This window comes from Hipposideros armiger, unplaced genomic scaffold, assembly GCF_001890085.2.
Source record: "Hipposideros armiger isolate ML-2016 unplaced genomic scaffold, ASM189008v1 scaffold_43, whole genome shotgun sequence".
Lineage (NCBI taxonomy): Eukaryota > Metazoa > Chordata > Mammalia > Chiroptera > Hipposideridae > Hipposideros > Hipposideros armiger.
In genome coordinates, this window is record NW_017731393.1 from 1,614,924 (window position 1) to 1,635,465 (window position 20,542).

The 20,542-nt window shown below is 45.6% G+C and overlaps 1 protein-coding gene across 13 annotated transcripts in view; it reads right to left on the reverse strand.

Annotated features, from left to right (window-relative positions):
- Positions 1-1,732: 1,732 nt before the first annotated feature.
- MARK3 (microtubule affinity regulating kinase 3) overlaps positions 1,733-20,542 on the reverse strand; it is an 89,586-nt gene continuing 70,776 nt past the window's right edge. For 3 of the 13 annotated variants that reach the window (XM_019639312.1, XM_019639307.1, XM_019639304.1), the window contains 7 exons: positions 20,197-20,414; positions 17,630-17,733; positions 10,534-10,689; positions 9,585-9,842; positions 5,695-5,721; positions 4,315-4,359; positions 1,733-2,201 (listed from right to left, as the gene is read on the reverse strand). In XM_019639312.1, the coding sequence (XP_019494857.1) occupies positions 1,856-2,201; positions 4,315-4,359; positions 5,695-5,721; positions 9,585-9,842; positions 10,534-10,689; positions 17,630-17,733; positions 20,197-20,414 (1,154 nt within the window). In that variant the 3' untranslated portion in view covers positions 1,733-1,855. Of the gene's footprint in view, positions 2,202-4,314; positions 4,360-5,694; positions 5,722-6,810; positions 9,444-9,584; positions 9,843-10,533; positions 10,690-17,629; positions 17,734-20,196; positions 20,415-20,542 lie in introns of those variants that run through there. The other 10 variants (XM_019639314.1, XM_019639310.1, XM_019639316.1 and 7 more) reach the window with 8 other exon arrangements.

Here is a 20,542-nt window from a genome sequence, read left to right on the forward strand (position 1 = left end):
ATGCGGCCCTCCCATTTTCCCCTGCCCGCAGGCCTGGGCTCCACCTCTTCCCCTTGGCCTCTGCTCGGGGTGTCCCCTCCCCAGTCCCCACCTGATGCCTAAATGTGCTCTCATGCCCCCCCCACCCCCAGCAGCCCCATCCTTTCTGCTGCTCAGGCCAAACGTCGTCGTTGTCCTCGGCTTTTTCTCCCTCACCCGTCTCCGTCTCAGGAGCAAATGCTGCTGACTTACATCAAAACACACCCAGAAGCCAACTGCGCTCGCGGCCAGCTTCTCTTCCCTAATCGCCAACTGCCCCCAGGTTCTCCTGGCCTCTTCTGGCCCCCTGGGCAAATTCACAACACAGGCCTAGAGGGCGCTTTGAACCCTGCAGCGCTCTTCTGTTTGAAAGCCCCAGGAGCTCCCACCTCAGACCACACAGGCAACCACCTCCGAGGCCCAGGTGGCCTACCTCTCCTCCGCGGCAGCACACAGGTCCACTCGGGCTGCCGGCTCCCGCCTGCTGCCGTCCTCATAGCCCAGTCTCTGCTCCAGCACCCTCCTCCCACCCCTCACCCCGCTGAGCACGCACTGCCCGAACCCCAGGACCTCTGGACCTCTGGACCGCCTCATCGTGTGCTGCGATTGTTCATGGCATTCACCACTTTGTCCCATAGCAGGTACTCGACTGCTTATTGCTGGTCTGCCGTCCCATTAAAGCGCAAGCTGAGACTAGGGATCCCAAACACCAAGGACAGTGCCTTGCCAGTGGCAGGCATTAAGGGTTTGTGACAGAGTGACTGTCCAAACTTTCCTACTTTGACCAATAACAAACCTACAACCAAACAGTGTACCAATCAGTGTGACAATTTCCTTGTGAGAGTAAAGCATCAAACTGACTGTGAGTTCACTGTCCCCTCACCAACCGAGCAGTTGCTGGAAAAAAGCTTAGGTCAGATTCATGGACTCAGTCACAAAAAAAGGAGAGGAAAATCACATACTTCATGGAGAACCAACCCCGAACCGTCACGACCCGCACAGGGGCTCCGAGGCTTAGGCTGCCAGCCACTCCCGGGCCCTTCCTTCTCAGGTCACCAGGAGGGCCGTCTTCTCTCTTTAGTGCCTTTGGGGAAAAAAGATGCTAGTAATCACAAAATGTCAGGAGCCACGCTAAGGATGAAGTGGCCCCAGGCCTTCATACACTTCTCAGCTGCTTCTGCTCAGCTTGGTGGTGAAGGCAAAAACCATACTTTTAGTCACTGCCTTAATCTGAGTCTTAAATACAGTACTAGGAGACAATTTGAGATTTTACTGAGAAAAAGTGAACTTTTAATTATCTTGTGAATCTACTTAGAAAAACACACACAAGCAATGTTCACAACTATAAATTTAAACCTTTTGCACTAAAAAAACACAAAACAACAAACACAAAACCATAGGCATGAACTGTAAACCTGTAATCATTATCAACTAGTCTTAAGGTTAATTCTTAGTAGTAATTCAATATTTTCCTCCTTGGCAATTTTAACGTTTTAGCACCAAATGATCTCCCACAGAGGTACTCGTAACAACTCTGGCTGCCAGGGTAAGTCAGGAGATGCTTCCGTATGGACCACTCACACCCACAGACAGGACGCACACGGAGAAGGATGTCACACGCTGTCAGGGCAATGGAAATAAGACAGAGGGCACACGTGTCACACATCTTTAATGTAGTGCATTCGTAGAAAAAAGGCCAGCTTTCGCTCCCAGGCGTGCTCTCCTTAGTTTAATATCATGATTTAGAAGATGCAGACGTTATTGCCTAAATATTATTCTATACATTTCCATCAGTGTTCAGGAAAACGGCTACTTAATTTACACCATAATTACTGGGTTACAGCTTTAGCTCATTGGCAATTTTGGAAGCAATATTTTTGAAAGCTATGGATGTCCCTGAGATCCGCTTGAACCGGACCCCATTCAGAGACAGTCTTGGCAGCTTGCACACCTCCATCTCCCACTGCACGAGGTTCTCTGCGTGCCCATCGCCGTGGACACAGAAGAGGAGGAAGCGCTCTCTCTGCTCATAGTCGCAGTTATTGGCGTCCAGCACTTTGCGGATTTCCCGCATCATGTCACCAGGGTCCATGGAACTAGTGGTTTTCATGCTCCAGGTAAAGCGCAGGGAACGAGGCTTTGCTTCTTTGCTGTCATCCTTTTGCTCAGCAGATACGTTGCGACTGAAATGCACAGTGGCAGGTTTATTTTTAACTGCACAGGACAGCCAGCCTTCTCTACTCTAGCTAGTTCACGACCGACTCTCCAACCCAGCACCAGAGCCCACCTCCACATTTTCCTGGCGCAGCTCCCATGCGGTTATCTCTGCTTTTCTAAGTATTCATCTATCTCCCTCCACCCCACCAAAATCATAAGCCACACATGCAGAAAATCTACCTGGCTATAAAATCTTCACTAGCCATGTACTTACTTTACTAAAATTAAGAAAATAATCTGTTAAACAATCCTCGCAAATCAGGCAAAGTAGAGAGTGTGCTGAGCGCATCTCCAAGGGCCCAGCTCTCCCCTCCCCTCCAGGCTGGGGGGGGGGTGCGGGCGGGGGCAGAGGCAGCAAAGGAGCCTCCAGGTCCCCACAGGCCCCTTGGAATTCAATGTTTCACAACCTCCACCTTAGCTGTTACTGGGGATAACCAGTGATTCAACACAGTTTAAAACTGTTTTTCCTGCTAACGGCCCCAGATGCTAAATGTACAGCTTTGTGTGTGTGTGTGTGTGTGTGTGTGTGTGTGTGTGTGTGTGTGAGCATTCTCTCAGTCCCCTGCAACCACCTTGATATTTGGTCTATTTTGTTAACCTAAACTTCTAGTTTCAGTTAAAAAGAATTCTTAGACGACATTATCTAATACTTAAATTGAAAAATAAAATGTTAAGGCTTGTTTGCTGCTGACTGCTGAAACAATCTGTGTGAATGCGAACTGTGTGGACTCACAAAGCATATAGGTTTTATCATGCATGCAGTTCTCCCTGGTGCCAAACCACTAGAATATTCGACTGGGTTCACACCTTCCAAAATTAACCGGAAGTTTCCTATGTATAAAATGCTGTGTTAGATACTAAATACGTTATAAAAAGGAGCCAAAGCTCTGAAACTAGGCTGGGGTTAGAGAAGGGAACGACTGTCTCTAAGGAAACAGCAGCAGCACAGGAAAGGTGGGGCAGGCCCACCGAGGGTCTCAGGGGAGAGGTGGAGCCCTCCTCAGGGAGGGGTGCAAGGGGAAGGCAGCACAGGACAGGCAGGAAATGGCTTCCAGGAAAGGGGGTGGGGGCATCTGAGAAGAGCTCTGAAGAGTCCATGGGTTTCATCACCACCAGAGGGTTTGGGGGAGCCAGAGTGTCAGCAAAGGCCTGGAGGTCTGGAATGTAAGAATGTGTTTGGGGCTGATGTGATCAGCTTACAAATGGACAGGGACTGAGGGCAGTGTCACCCCGACAGACTGCGCACTGTGTGGGCAAGCCCAGTGCACGGTCCTCACCACACCAGGGGCAGGCCCAGTTCCTTTCCTGGTATGAAGGGGGAGACAAGCTTGTGGAGGCAAGCGCCTGCTGAAGGCTGGAACGGGCAGGTTCGGGCTGGACTACTGTCAGGCTCTCACCCCAACATTCTGCCTCAACTTGCAGGGCGCTGGGGCTGCTGAGGCCACACAGGGCCTCACGTGGACATGATGGGTCAGGCAATGGGGCCGCTGCAGGTTGGCATTCACAAAAGTCACATGATCAGAGCCGTGCTTTAGAAAGACCAGGAGAGTCACCAGGTTCACAAGGGCCGGAAACCGCATGTGGTGACTGCTATGAAAGGGCACGGGGAGACATCTCCAACTATGGCGAATCCTGAGCCTGTCCGGTGGTTCTCCCTCCCCCACATCCATGCAAAACAGTGACACAAAATGTAAAAGGAAAACACTCGAATACATCAAGTGTTCTTTTAAAAACTATTCTTTCACTCGAGACTACAACTGTACTAGGAGTCATCGAGGCGTCGAGTCCTATCAACTCCCAGACCTCATTTCAGGTCCTTAGGGCCCAGGCAGCAGGGGCGGTATTTTAACCCAAGGTCAGGGCAGGGGTTGGGACCAGGCTTTCACCGGCGGGCCGCGCGGCGCCCTCATGTGGCCTCCGGGCCGCGGCGCAGCGCGGGGCGTGGGCCGGGCCCGCCGGCAGGTGGCAGCAGGGCGCACATGCTTCCCGGTCCGCGTGTGCGGACCCCATGCAGCAATCCTACCCCAGCAGAAATGAGGTATAGACCTTTAAAATGTATTTAAAAAATCGTTCCCTCACCTTGAGCCCTCATATCTCCCGTTCCTCTCATATTCAGTTGGAAGCCTCAACGAACAGAAGGTAGAAGCACAGAGAAGTGGGAAAGAGAAGAGAGATCTTACACACCAGTACACGACCGCCCGTACACAAACACAAACGTCATAAAACGAACAGGTCCAGAGCCCTCTGGGTCCTCAGTGCTGCTCAGTAACTCTGTCAGTGGTGACCCAGCCAGGGGCCACTCTCCTCGGCGCGTCCCTGCGGCCGGCCGGGGTCACACATGCCACAGACTTGCCTGCCCGGTTCTGGAAGCCAGCACGCCGCACCTTCCACTCGTTATTCGGACCCGGTTTAATCACTTCCCAGTTAAAGGGAAACGGATTTACCAGTTGAATTCTACACTGTTACACATTTTTCTGCCCAAGGAAAAATCTGGCAAGTGGGAAGATCAATTACAATCTAATCGGGGAGGGGCATTTCCCTCAGGAAGAAAGCAGCCTTCCCAGTTCGTGCTGCAGCTCCCGTTAACAAGGCCTCTCAGCGCCCACTGCTTTCGTCATCAGAAGCCGTACAGCCTGACTGACGGTCCAGTGAGCGGAGGGGCGCAGGCACGGTGTGTGGCCTCAGTGGCAGATTCTCTGCCTCATACGTGTGCATTCCAACACAGGCAGTGACAGTTTTGGTCTCTTGACTGTCATCAAAAAATAAAGTCATCTAGTAGCAACAGCATTTACTACAGTGCTTTACGTAGAAACAATGAGATGCTTTCTTCAGTGGTTGGTGGAAAGTGGCTTTTAGAATACTATTTACTCTTCAACTCTGGAAATATGAACACATTGCAGCTATGCTGCTGCCCTCATCTTAATTTCTGAAAAATCCAAACCAAATGAGGCTGTAAGGTTTGAATTTTATGCTCGTTTCCAGTATCAGAATATGAGCTAATTTCTGACATTTTAAAGCTTTTTGCTAATTCAATGAAAAAAGGACAACATCCTTACCACTTACCTTCTGCATGCTTGAGGCTAACCACTAAATGTACATAATATTACTGCACACCTCATTCTTCAAACAGAAGCATGCTAAGTGTTATTAGTATGAAGACAGAATTATTTGGATGCTAAATAATTCTACCAAGGAAAGAAAATGCACAGAGCATGCGTAGGCCTCATGTTACGTGGGTGCCACAGTGCCTTTAAAAATGCCTGACAGAGTTAATCTATTTCTTTCCACAGTTTACTTTCAAAGAAATAAGTATTTAGTTCTCAGCAGAAAGTTTAGTTTTAAGGGAACAAACAAAACAAAACAAAAAAAACAGGGCTAGAAAGCCAAACCTCATGTTAATTGCAAGAGCCATTTTGGAGTGAGGATTGAAAAAAAAAAATGTGTATATATAAATCCTACCTTTTGATAAACCTGAATGACATGTTTCTAAAAGAAATTAAGCCAAAAAAAGAAATTAACAAAAATGATTTGTACAAATGAAATAGAAAATCTAGTCAATTATAGAAAGAAAAATGACAAATAAAACAGGGCGCCTCTTCTGTCCAATGAACAATGAAACAGTGACATTTGTTGAGAAAGTAAATTACAGAGTAAACTGAGTTATGTGACCTTGTAATTAGAAATATTAAAAAGTCTGTACTTGAAGCAAAGATTTAGCAGTAAACACTGACATTAGCTGGAATGGGATTTGTTGAAGGCCCTTCAGATGGATCTACTTCGAGATAATAAAAGTCAACATCTTGTGTTAAAGAAATGACTTAAGTCATGTGCAACAAACAAGTAATAACATTCCTCAATCTTCTTCAGACTATCTTATGAGAAATCTCACCTTCTTATACAGGAACATTAAAAATTTCATTATAAATGTTTAACCATTTAAGACAATCATTACTTACTTCGGGAAGATTTGAACATTAACAGACTGTTAATAGTGGTATGATAAAAGTCACTTTTTAAGGAAAAAACAAACAAACAAACAAAAATCGTTATTGGGGTTTAAAATAAAGTAGGCGTTTCAGAGTTTTTGATACTGAAATGAATGAAAATTAAATGACAAGAGAGAACAGCGAGGGTTTCATTTTTATGTTTTATGTAATAAACTGAGAGTTGTATTTAAAAGAAGTGACTCAGCTTGTTCAAAAAATTTAAGAAGATGCGTAAGTTGTACTGAACAGAATGTGACAAAAGAAATCCCAAACTCTGGATCAGGCTTGTATGACCATGTGATCAGCGTGCCTGGGCAAGTGTGGGCTGGGCCTGTCAAGCTATCTCTAAAGCCCAGCTCTGTGGCTGAACACCGGAGGAATGCGTATTGTTTGCTGACTGACTGAATTAAACGAATCCCTGGACTTTTTCCCCTAATTTGGGATAACTTTGGCATTGCTTCAGATTCTGACCAATTTAAAAAGTATCTAGGGCCGGCCGAGTGGCTCAGTTGGTTAAGAGCTCGCTCAAGAGTTTGAGCTCTGAGCAACAGGGTCCCTGGTTTGATTCACGGCCCGAGCTGAGCTGCTGCTGAGCTGCCAACCGGTGGCAGGATGGCTCAGCTTAAAAAAATAAATAAATAAATAAATAAAAAATATCTAACTGCTCTGGTAACCACCAGCCACTTGCTTCACCATGAATCAACAGTGGTCCACAGCAAGGTACACACAGCAGAGGTCATGCATTGAACGTATTTTGTAAATAATTAAGTCCTACGTAAATATAAGGCAGTATTCTTCAGAAACTTATTCTAACTGAACACTGATTAAAAGGTCCTTAAAATACATTTTCAGTTCTGAATTTTCTGCCTGCGAAGTCAGGGTTCCTATCAAGGACCACAAGGCTGGGCTGCCTTTTGAGTCTCCCCCACGAACCCCTTGAGGTGAGAAAAGCAGGCAGCTGTAGGACGCTGCTCTGACTGCAAGGGGCCTCAGAGATTGCAGAGCCCACGGCTGCTCCAAATGCACGGCATCCAGGGCAGAGCTGGGAGCAGAGTGCAGGTCCTCTGGTGCCAGCTCTTCCCACCAAGCCGCGGCAGGTCTCCGTGCAGACTCGAAGTGCGTGCACCTGAGCCCTTCAGGGACTAGAGCTGTAACCCTAGCAGTTCATGCTGGGGGAGGATAATAAGCTGACACTGACTACGGTGGCAAGGACTCTGTTCTTAGGAATGAACTAACTACATGGGAAGCACAGGACCAGGGGAGACGACAGACCTCAGACCCTGAAGCTAACAAATAGAAGACTACCTTTCTGAAAAATGTGGGGGTGGAAACTGTCCAAAAACTATAAAATAAGATGACGCCCTAGAATTTCTTTAACAAAAAACCTCAGTCTCCAATTTCAATTCAAACACAGGAAACAAATTTACTTAGAGAACGAGGGAAAGGCACCTTGCCTGCAGCAGTCCTTTACAGTTCTCCATGGGGAGCATGATATAGTGGCTTCAGGGTCTTTTCTGGAGTCACAAGCCTGGCTCAGGTTTTTGCTGTAGGATCTTAAACATGTGCCTTAATCTCTCTGAGCCTCATCTCCAGTGTCTTCTATATCTACTCCACAGGGTAGACTGTGAAGATGGAGTGATGGCGTGTGTGTGTGTGTGTATGTATGTGTATGTGTGTGTGTGTGTGTGTGTCCATACATGCTTATATATGCAAAATGAGTTCACCTAGAATTCTGCAGATATCTACTTAGCATATAGCAAGCATTCAATAAATGGCAGGTGATATTATTTTTATCAATGATAGTATCAAGATGACCAAAAAAAAAAGAGCACAAAGGAGACAAATAAATTCAAGGATTTTAATGACGAGCCCACGATAAACACAAAGCTGACTGCTGTAACCAGACCTGATTACTGCACGTCCCCCTGTGCTTGGGGCTCAAAGGGCAAAACACACTGATGTTCAGCAGCGTTACTGAATGACAGCTGGTTCCATGTCCTACCACCCAAGTTCAGAGGCAGATTCCCTTTGGGACTAGTCCCCAGGAAGGCCCAGGATAGGCCATGGGCTGACCCTGAAAGGAAGGAGTAAATTCTTCTGGGGTCACCGAGCTCAAACCTGGCCAGACCCTGCAGGCCACTCTGCTCTTCTGCCAATCTGGAAAAGGTGTCTCAGCAGAGCGGCTGTGAAGGGACTAAGAAGCCTGGAGCCTTCTGACTGCTCTGACCTCTAGTCAAGGCTAACAGATATCAGAAGTCCTCCTTGATCTGGCCTTCACGTCCTAACAACACACAGATCATCTGGGGAAAGAATTTAATGCAACCCGTCTAAATTTTAGATGATTGATCGAAAATAAAATTACTGGAGGAATTAAGGAGACTGAAAAATGGTCTTTAGCTTATAGGCTGAATAATGAAGATGGCACGAAACACAGCAGGCTGATGGGCCAGAGGGAGGGGCGTCAACCCCTGCAGACAGAACCACCATCGTGCTGTGTGTGAGATGATGACTGAGGGTCTGTGACAGGCAGGCCTGCCGGACACCTCGGCCATGCTAATCCACTGCGAGGCTGAACTACAGCTTCCTGGTTCAGGCTGCCTGGGTGTGGTGCTGGCTAAAGGTGCCTCTGACTATCTGCTGAGGGGGCAGACTGGTACCTTTTTTCTTCTGTAGCAGCCATGTTTTTAGGCTTTTGCAACCTCCAGCTAGATTATGGAAATAAAGTTAAAAGGCCTCAAGGGCCCCAGTGAGATTTCCAGGGATTTCCCAAGGCCCCAAATGACAGGCTCCTGGACACATGAAGGGTTATACAGGACCAGATGCTAGCTTCTTCCTGAGAATAAAGCAGGGATTTTATCCCCACAACGATACCATTTAAGAAAGTTACCTTGTTCTCACTGTAACTTGAGACCAACAGAGAGAACAATTCCAAGATTCAGACTAAGAAACGTAATGCTCCTCAATGACAGTGAAATGAAATGAGAGATGGACTGTGTCTCTCTCCTGTGTCCAGAAGTGACCGCACCGCCCCTGCCCCCTCAGGACTGCTTACGGGGCGCCAGCCCCTGCCTACACTGGATCCAGGGTTCCGCTAAACCGCAGTGAACATCTGTGTGGACAGATGTGTGACCCAAAGGATCAGGAATTCAAGAACCGTCACCGTCTCCCAACTGCTGGAGAACTTTTACAGTCGCGAAGGATCTGAGCTCTGTAATTTCTCTCCTACAGGATTTTAAAGTATAAAGTTAGACATACGAACCAGAAAAACATGAGCTAAAGACAAAAAGCAGCCAGCAGTGGCTTCACACACAGAGAAGACATTTCCCCTTTTGCTCCCAACAACCAGCACCACCTGGCACTTACCTCCTGGTGAGTTTTGAGGTTAATTTACTGAAAAGATTAGTGGAGCCTCGGCTTCGGGTCTGTGACAGTGGCGTGGCTTCGTGGGACAGGCTGGGCGAGGCGGGCGGGCCATTGTAGGTGGCGGTCCGCCGCTCCCGGGGCTGGCCGTGGAAAGTGCTACGACTGGCAGTGCCTCTGGGGAAGCGGATTCGATCCGGGGTGGTTGCACTGCTAATACTGTGTGTGGAAGCAACTGGGGTTCTCTGATCAGGAATAGTGCTAGGAGACCAGAAAACACAGTTTTACATCTCTGTTCACAAGCCCTGGCTTTGGGGCAAACAGGGCACACAAAACCTTACAGTCACAATATACCTTTTATATACACTGGAGAAAATCAGTTTTAATAAATCCAGATCCAAGGGGTGTTTCACAGGACTTAGGAGCCAAAGGTGAGTTAAATGGGAAAGGGGACCAGAGGGATAATATATAATGAAACAAAGCCTCATGGAGTTTAAGGGAATAGTACAGACATATTTTCAAGGACAAAATTAGTGCAGGGAAATTCTAAGACAAAGAATGGCTAACCCAAGCTTTTTCCTTTGCTTCCCTCTCAAATTGCTCACATGCAGAGAATCTCGCCAGCATAAAAAAACCAAAGGCTATGCAGGTGAAACTGACGAATAGGCAATTGAAAACTTCTGGAAGCACACGAATGGCATAAACACTGTAAACTCCACATGCTGACGGCAATGTGGATAAGAGGGCCATCTCACACCCTCTAGTGTGCAAAGGCACGAGGGCGCACGTGATGAGCACAGACACCATGACACAGGATGTGCGTGACCAGAGCACACACAGGAAGCAGGACACTGTGGACAACTGTGACAAATCTGGGACCAGCAAATCCACGGCATGAAATTAAGAAGCAGGGGTTGCACATCAGTTATACAAGGAATGGCGTTTTTCTTACACAGCCGTGAAGTTATCTCCGTCACTGTCTATTGAAGGGGTCTTGGGGTGCCCAGAGGCTGGCATGGACATCGACTTCGGATGTCTCAGCCGACAGGTGGAAGATATGGTACAAACTGAGGCAGGGCTAGCTGCATGAGCGGACACTTCTGTCAGGCTGGGAGGGGTTGGGTTCGGGCAGAGGCAGAAACAACAGTATGATGGACCAGTGACAAAACGAGCAACCTGCCGCGTAAAGCACATATCTTCCTCCCAGACCAGCTCATTTCTGTCAAACTACAAAATCTCTTAAACTCGTTTTGGGGATTCTCGAGCAACTGCTAACCTGTAGCTGCTTTTTAAAAAAAACCCAGCATTTTTAAGTTTATTAGCTTTAAAAAAAAGAAAACACCTTACATGTCTGAATATTTATGTGAGAGGGGCAATGTCTCCCTTCAAACCGAAGTGGTCAAGTCGAGCTATGTGGACATGAACACTCTGCTGCTGACCTGTTCTCAAAGCACCATGACAACTTAAAATGGACCAGTAAAGTGACAGGCACAGCGTCTAGCTGTTACTTGTCCAGGTGTCCTACGTTGTTTAAATAGAGCTAAGAGTCTTTCTACTCAAAGGACAGTCACTTCTTTATGAACAAGTCAAAATTCCTAAGGGGTCAACAGAGCCCTTTTTCAAGGTGGTAAAAATAACAAGCTAATTAACCGTTTAGAGACAGAGAAAGAGTGACAGAAGTGGCTGCAGTTGCACCTGGCACAGACAGCCACAGGACAAAACCACCTAGGGAGTCTCACCATGACCTCGCCATTCCTTAATTCCAGCTCGGTCACCGTGTCCTCGGAATTCCAAGGGGGCAGTTTCTTTCCTTTAAGGATAACCAGGATTTAGAATGCTGGCCATACTCCTTCAGTGTCTTTCTGTAGAAATCCGTTTGAAGCCTGCACCCTAGATACCACCAGGCTCTTTCCCTCCTGCCCCACATCCAGAGCTGCCTTCCCTCTTGTTGGGTGGTGTCAGCTTCCCAGTGCTGCAGCCAGCCCCATCCTCTGCATGCCTCCCCGGGGCCCAGAGCAGAGCCTCACCTCCCTCAGCACCTGTCTGCACTGGTCTCTGGCCTTCGCCTGCACACCTTCCAATCTGTCCACCACAAAATGTGAGCTTCAGAAAATACAAGCCTGACCCTGGCACTCGTGACCTTTTAAAAGCGCACTGCATCTTTGGGTGCAGATCAAACTCCTCCCCAAGCCGCGCCCTTAGGCACCCACAGCAGGCCCTGCCATCTGTCCAGGATTCACCCTCTATCGTTAGCTCCCAGAACTCTGACCCTCGGACGGTGTGCAGTCCCTTGGTCGCATCAGGTCAAGGAACTCCTGCAGGAGCAACAGATCTCTGAGCCTGAGAGCTGGCATCTTTCCATTTCCATCAAAATCCAACCCAGGACACCCCCTCCATGAAGTCCCTCTCAGGAGTGAGTCTCATCTCCTGTGAACTTAGTGCACACCGGCCTTCACGCACCACTGGGGCTTGGTGACCCTTCCCAGCTTGAGCACCCTGAAAGCAAGGCCTGCACTCGCATTAAGGTGTCCCCAGGGTCAGTAGAAAGCCTCAGACTGAGCAAGTGCTCAGTGAGCACTCTCCTAACTGAAAAGGTAAGAGAATGAAATGACCACTGAAATTTTGATGGTCCTGGGTTAAGGTGTCGGGGGAAGGAAGGTGTGTCTTTATAATAAACTGCTCAGCAAGATGTGTTTATCCCTAAATTTTTGTTTAAGATCCTGCCTTCTGACTTGGCAGAGTGGCTCTACCAGTCACAGAAGAACTGAAAGCAAATGTCTTATAAAGATAAAAGGAGATTCAGTTTTCTGTCTTGGCCATGTGACACTCACGCTTTCCTTGTGGCAACAACACTTGAGTCCTACTTTGGGGGAAGCAGGCTCCTGGGTCCTACATGTCTCGGGCTCCACCCCGGACTTTCCCAGCCACCCTGACCAGGGACAGGTTTAGAGCCAGACCAAAGGGGATGGAGAAAACAGCATGGGGCTTGTGAGCAGAGCTGAGCATGGGGCAATGTTAAGTGTGATGCTGCAGGGCCCAGCCAGGGACCTACCACAGAGGAAGCAGAACTGGGAGCTGCACCAGACTCTCCCTGGACTTCTGGTTGTAGGAACTCATGGGTGCCATTAATTTCAGCTTATTTGGACTGAGCTTCTGTCTGTCACCTGCCACACAGAGTCTTAACTGATCTAACTATCTGAAGAAATGCTTAGTTGTTCCCCATTCATACAGCCATACATATGCATGTAATTTTATTTTTAATAAGTTATAGATAACTACAAGTCTCTTGTGCTCTAGTATCTGTTCAGGGCAGGGCAAGGGTCAACATACTTTATCCCCCAGCCAGCTGCTGAGATTCTCTTGTCCACATTAGAAGCTGGGATCAACGGATGCATTAAGCAAGGCAGGGGAAGGAGGGCAAGGGAGGCAGGGCTTGTTTGGCTTCTTCCCTGGAGAATATAAATGGTCCCATCGACTCTGGAGAAGGAGAGGGCTTTTAGTTGGCCTAACGAGCAAGAAGACGCCCGTTCCATTCCCCATGAGGCACAGCACTCCCTGGCTGGACAGTGAGCCAAGGTCTCAGGGCACAGAAGCATGGCAAGTGTCTGGACAGATGCTGTGCACTAATCGGACCCTCTTCAGAGGCCTTTCTAAAAAAGAAGTGTAAATGGTATTTTCATTAGAAATTACTAAATGTTTTGACATATTGATCTTAAAGGCAAGTACATGAATCAGTTCTTTAGAAACTGGATCCGTGCCGCACTGGGAGTTAACAGGTGCGTACCAGAACAGGTGTGTTCTGCCTTCCACAGCAGGCTGCACCCCTTGGTTTAGGAAACAGTGAGTTCAGTAAATGCCTGCTGATGTCGTTTGCACAGTCAAACTCACAATGGTCCTGCTGACAAGAGACCACCTCAACATCACAGCAGCCGCATAATACTAAGAGCTCCTCGAGCTGGCTGCTGTGAAAGCTGGACAAAAATTGTCCCCAAAAGTGTTAAAAGACGATGGTCCTAGTCCACAGACCAGCCTACAACAACGTACAGACCAAAAGAGCAGCTGCATTCCATTTTTAATATGAACAAGGAAGAACCATGTTTTAAACCTTAACAGAAATAGCAAGGTGTTTCTGAAAATTCAAGTTGTGTGAAGTTCCTTTCACTCTTCCTAGCCGCTTTGCATTTATGTCTGATTTTTAAAAAATTTTAAACTCTATTCTACTATGGTTACTAGTGGACAGGTATTTTCAATTTGTTTGATATGACATCTATCCCAGATCAGAACATTCTGGTATGAAACGTTTTGGTTGCTGATTCAAAATACATCAGTGATTGGGGCAGAAGCAGAATTAAAAATATAATCCAAAAGATACATGTGGTAACTGATCAAGCCTTGCTGTAAGACAAATGGATAGTTGGGTAAAGTAGCAGCCACTTTACAATTTTAGGAATTTACCTGTGATATCAAATACCTCAAACTTCTTTGAAAAGTTCTGTTGTGCTTTGTTATTGTGAGTGACATAACTACTACTATTTTCAACAGTCTCTTATGGGGATCTAAAAGCATATGAAAAAAGCAGGACAGCGTGTCCATGTTATGTGGGTTGGTTAGCGACAATACTAGCAGAAAGGCTAGGTATAGTTGGTGTAAACTAAGACAATTCCTCCCATCACATCTAACAGTTCATCATCAATAATAAAAGCCAGTGTGTGCGGAGCGGTGCCAGTGCTAAGTGGTGGAGACTCGCCATGGACCTACGTGACTCACAGGACCACACACTGGGGGTGTAATTACACCTTCTCATGCCCAGCTTCTACTGACCCATAGTCAGTGCTGGAATCGGGCCATTTTCACCTGAAGAAGGCAGAATCATTATAACAGCAGGATTACAGCAGAAAGTAGGCTGGACCTCAGCATGCCTGGTTTCAAAACAAGTCTTACTTAGAAAACTGCTCGTGTCAAAGCAGCAATTGGTTATGCCTCCCCTGCCTTAGATACCAGTGACTGACTAGCTTTATTTCACGGAAAAGCTGATAAAACAGAAAGATTGCACAGTAAGAATCAACAAACAAAATAAATTTCAAAATGAAAAAACTATTAAGGGCCGGCTGAGTGGCGCATTGGTTAAGAGCTGGCTTGGGACCCCAGAGGGCCCCGGTTCGGATCCCACATATGAGGGCCGGTGACATTGCCCTCCACAGCTAAGATGCTGAACAACAGCTCAACCTGGAGCTGGGCTGCCATGAGTCGCCAGCGACGGCGTAGGCTGCAGTGGAGCTGGCTAGCAGCCGCCGGGAGCAGCTGTCCAGAAGCCGGCGACTGATCTGCCTCGCCCGGGAAGAGTGCAATGATAGTGCCAACTTGGGCCAGTGAAGCAATGTCCTCCACAGCTAGACTGAAGAACAAAACGACAGCAACTTGTCTGTTCCCCTTTCCCCAATTCCCCAATAAAAATCTTTAAAAAAAAAAAATCTTAAAAAAAAACCCCATTAAAACCAATTATATTGTCTATGGCAAGAGGGAGGCTTTGCAACATCATCCCATGTTCAGACTAGAATGCTGAAGACAACTGAAGAGCTTGTTTAAGACATGCATATAGCCCTTGGTTTAAAAGTTCATACAGTTTTTATTAGTCATGATCATTCTCATGTTGAAAGTCAGTATAAACACTCACATGTGTAAGAAAGAAGTTCAACATAGTCAAGGCTAAAAATGAAAATGAACGTCCTTCTTTCAGATGTTAGCACAGATCCCGGCATTCCGTAGCTCACCAGCATTTTAGTCAAGCAGTAAGATACATATGTGAGAGAGGGAAAAGCTACGATCTGCCTAGGAAGCCATCTGTGCACAGAGAGGACTCAGTGCATCTAATTTACGACTCAGGCCCCTATTTGAAGGGTGAGAAATTTGTCGCATTTAATACCTTAACTGAAAGTAAAAAATATGACCACTAGAGTTTGGCGCTCAAACTTCCAATAATTTTCTACATTATTGGAAATCCACTTTCCATTCACTTGTAAGACAGAAAGAGAGAGTATCCAGATATTATTAAAATTACGGGCCCGATCTTGTGTCGTTTGGCACTGAGGCTGTTTGGTTAAAAATAAAGACAACACTTTCAAAAACAAAGCGTTTAAATGACTGATGCTAACAGAAGCAACAAGGCCCAGGCCAGGATAAGGAAGGGTCAACCCCAATGAGGAAGTATCTCCAGGGAGCACACACACAGGTAATGACTCCACAGAGGTTCGGAATTCTTAGAACTGTTTCCACAGAGTGAACTGAGTAATTGTGGGAAAGGGGAATTAGAAGAGCGTGTGAACACACAAACACAAAGGGGGGGTGCAGACCTTGGTCTTAACAGCCTCTTAAAAAGTCTGTCTGTACCTCAGAGAACTGTACACTCTAAAGTTCAAAAGGAATCTGATAGAATAGTTCAACAATTTGGAAGAATTTGTAAAAAGAGGAAGGGTTATGAAACAACATTTTCCTAGTTCTTTATACTAAAATCCATAACATATTGGAAACATCTGTTTAATTAAATCTTCTACTGATATCATCTATTAAATCACTTTGAACTAGAAGAAATTTGATAGATTTGAAAATGTTAAGTTAATAAAAGAAAATTTATCAGAGAACAGACTATTAAGAAATAAATTTATCAACATTATTTGTAAGCTACCTAGTCCAGTTGCTACACAAGTTAGGAACAGTTTTTAATCACAATGGAAAAGACAATGTTAAAATAAGCACACACATAGGAATCAAAAAAGAGAAGACTGAAATGTAAAAATTTCTAAAACTCCACTGAATTACCAATATAATCTTACATCACAAACTTTTACCTTCATATCAATTCAAATTTAAGTGGTCTATGGAAGAAGGAATGATATATACTGTAGTGTGGTCTTAAGGATGAAGGAGGAAAGAAGACTCTTAGTCAATCATAGAAGTTAGGGATCAAGCACTGTATTTGACTAATGAGATCTACAGGAAACAAGGCAATTGCAGAAAGTAAATCTCAGAAAAACAAACAAACAAACAAAAAGAACGAATTTTGATGCTAGACATGTCAATGTGACATGACCAAATAATGTTTAAGTTAAGAGGTCAGGGGACAATGGCAGACGAAGTAAACTTATTTTCTGGATTTCTACTCCAGAACCTTATCTGCTCACTTTGACTTATTCTCACCACTCGGAATTGTTTATACACGACTCTTCCAAAAAGAAAGAAGGAAAATCCACGGCAGCTTGGGAAATGTGTTCTATACAGAATATAACCACTCTAACACTCCAACTTCTCTTCTCTCTCTCCCCGCAAACTAACTTTACCCCATGGTCTCTGGACCCACTTGATCCCACTTTTCTGACTACTTATTTATTTTGTAGCCCCAAGAAAGCTGTTTGCAAAATACAACTCTCTTCCTATTGACATATTACTTTGTTAGTATATTAAATCATGCTTATCCTATGTAAGCCTGCCTCTCCACCAGATTAAAATCACTCAGAAGACTGCTACACGCTCCATTTCTTTGGAACTCTCATGTGTGCATCCTTCAAGGTAGAGACTCTGTTACGACTCGGCCACCTGGCTTCTTTGGCAAACTACTGACCACTGAAGGCTCACCCACCCCACCTGGTGATTTCTGTCCCCTAGGAGCGTGGCTCCCTGCCTCACATCCTCATCCTTCCCCTTATCAGCCTCTGTTTGAGGTATTGACTACACAAAATAATCTCAACTTCCCTATTCACTGTTCTACAATGAAACCATTATCTTAACTATCTATCTCCTCTGGGAAAGTTCCCTGGTTAAACGCGACCCTTTCAATCATTATATACGGCCAGCCAGGAGGATGAGCTCTGGACAATGAGAGGAATTTGGGATTTTACTACCTCACTACAAACTCGCATTCAAATATAATTTACTGTTAGAGAATACTTACCAGTATTATTTAAAATTTGATTATAAAAACTGAGAAGTAAACAATATGCTTCCATTTATCTTGGGAAAAACAAACTTTCTTGAAAACAGACAGAATTTCATACCTGTTCTCTCTGCCATTAGGAATTACTGAGTGTCTATCCGTTGTAGCTCTTTCACTGCAAACGTAAGTATTCCGCCGAGTCATTCCGCCAGATGCTGTATTACTCTATTAAAAAAAAGGGCATTTTTGTCTTAAACTGTTTAGTAAGTATAGTACAATGAGGGGGGGAAAAACCTCACCTAAATAAACATGAATACTCAGTCTTTAAATAAACCCACACTAAAACACCAACAGACCAGAAAAAGGGGTGAAGGCAACAACTCTACCCTTTCTCCTTGCAGACAGAATGAAGAACGGCCATGGTAGCAGGCAATAGCTGGCAATAATAATCCATAAAGCAATCACTCATGGATTATTTAAAGTGGGAAGATAGAGAAGTCCACTATTTTAAAAGTAGTACTTTCAAAATTAAAAATTAAAAAGCAACCACAAAACGACAAACAATTTAACAATGGGCAAAGAACTTGAATAGACAATTCTCCAAAGAAGGCATACAAATGGCCACAAGCACATGGAAAGATGCTGAACAGCACTGGTCACTAAGGTACCACTTCACACCCATTACGACAGCCGTAATAAAAAATGGAAAATAAGTGTTGGCAAGGGTGTGAAGACACAGGGACTCTTGTACACGGTAGGACATCAAATGGTGCAGCTGCTGTGGACAAGTTTGGTGGTACCTCAAATAAGTGAAATAGAGAATTACCTATGACGCTGCCATTTCATTCCTAGGTATATGCTCAAGAGAAATGAAAACTATGTCTACAAAGAAACTTGTACACACGTGTTTATAGCATCATTATCCCTAATAACTAAAAGGTAAAAATAATCCCAATGTCCATTAACAACGGATACACAGCAAAACTGTGGCATGTGAAAAGGAGTGAAGCGCCGATGCACGCTACCACTTGGGTGAACCCTGAAAACATGATGCGAGTGAAAGACGCTGGTCACTAAAGGTTGCATTTCGTGGGAGCCCAATGATCTGACCGTCCAGGACAGGCCAACCCACCAGGAAAGAAAACAGGCGGGGGCGGGGCTGGGGAATGACCACTTCCTGGGCGCTGAGTTCTGGAACCAGAGGCTGTGGCTGCGCGCTGTGGATGTACTAGACACCACCAAACAGCATGCTTCAAAATGGTTCGTCACAAGTCATGTGAGTGTCACATCAATTTTGAAAAAGCGAATACTTTCAAAATTAAAAAGCAAGGAGCAAAAGTCACAACAAAGGAATTTTATCAGGTAAGGACCATTTTTAAACAAAGATAAAAGTAACCACCTTTAATACAGCAGGAGCAGACCATGTATCGGAAAATGCCAAAGACTAATGGGAGAAAATCTTAACATTACTTTTTTCTTGTACAAATAATCAAGTTCAGGTGACTCATAGATAATGGTCGGGATGTATTGGGTTGTCAGAAAAGTCACGACGTATTTTTTGTTTTTCGTTGCAAAAATGCATCATGACTTTTCCGACAACCCAGTATTTTCAAAAGGGTGGTGTGATGAGGGCATTGATAGGGATGGGAAGCTAGGAAGGCAGAGAACAAGGTTCTTACCTTCCCTGAAAACTGTCAACAAAAGCTGGGGCTGAATTTAAGCTGCAGGGCTATAAAATGATAATTCAATTTTACAGCATTAGGAAGCCAGAATTAAAGACCCTTTCAGCACAGGGTTTACTCTGATAAAGCCCAACATCAGAGGATGGAGCAGACCAAAGGCTCTGGGCCCCTTTAGGAGCCCCACCCCTAGATTGACACAAAGGGAAGATTCCCTAAGGGGCAACAGAGCATCCCGCCGGGCTCCGCACTCCAGGGGTGACCAGGGGTGACTCCAGGTGTCTGGAGGGCTGTGTCATTAACTTTGTAGGGAAAAGCATGGCTACGGAATTCCTTAAGATTGTTCCTTCTCCTGAAATTCTTTCCAAAATTGGTGTGCTAGGAATAATTATTATTGTATCAAGGTCAGATAGAACACACTTTAATTAATGGAAAAGTTTCTGAAGATGAACAGAATCTATTTAATTGAACAAATACTACTTACTTACTAGGGGGTTTAAGGGTAGGGATTACGAGGTGGGTTCAGGTCAGCAGTGTAATTTTAGGCAATTACCTAACTTTTCTTCATTTTCTTCACCTTAAAATTTAGCTAATATGTGGAAAAGCATTTGGCATGGTCCCCCGGAACACGGGAAGGACACACAGTTGTCATGAGAAACCTTTGAAAATGCAGGGCAAACAGCACATCCCTGGCCTCGGACCTCCCAGTCTGTGTGGTCACCTCTCTATACTGTCATCATTTGGTTTTCTTTTCCTCTGCTAGACCATGAGGTCTTTCCATCTCTCAGCTCCTGACACAATCCAACGCTAGGCATATGTTTGAGGAATAACTAGAAACGCCCCCTGACATAAAGGGTCTGATCCTCATCTAGTGGGATGGGGCTCAACAAGAAATGCCTTCAACGCAGCAGTTGATCGCTGCACAGTGGCCTGCGTGCAGGCCACTCCAGGCAGACAAGGACATAGGAGCGTTTCAACCCTACAACTCCAGGAGTTCGACAACACTTACACTTGGGACAGCGGAGCTCTTCTTGCGTTCAGGAATATCCGCCTTGTTGGGGTTGCTTGCATTCCCGAGCATGGGACTGGCTGGAGCAATTCCCTTTCCTCCAACAGCACTGCCGCTTGACTTCCGGGAGGGAATTCCATCTTCTTTGAGGTCACCATCTGCAGTGCTGGTCTGACTCCTTTTCGGATATGCCACAACTGAAGGAACCGCCGGCCCAGCTGAAATAGAGTTGTTCCCTTTTTAAAAGTCAGAATACAGTTCACATTTTATTCTGTGAAAAGGAATATATTTTATCAGACGACCTAAAATTGCTCAACTAAGGAAATGTAAGGCAGTAAAATCCTCC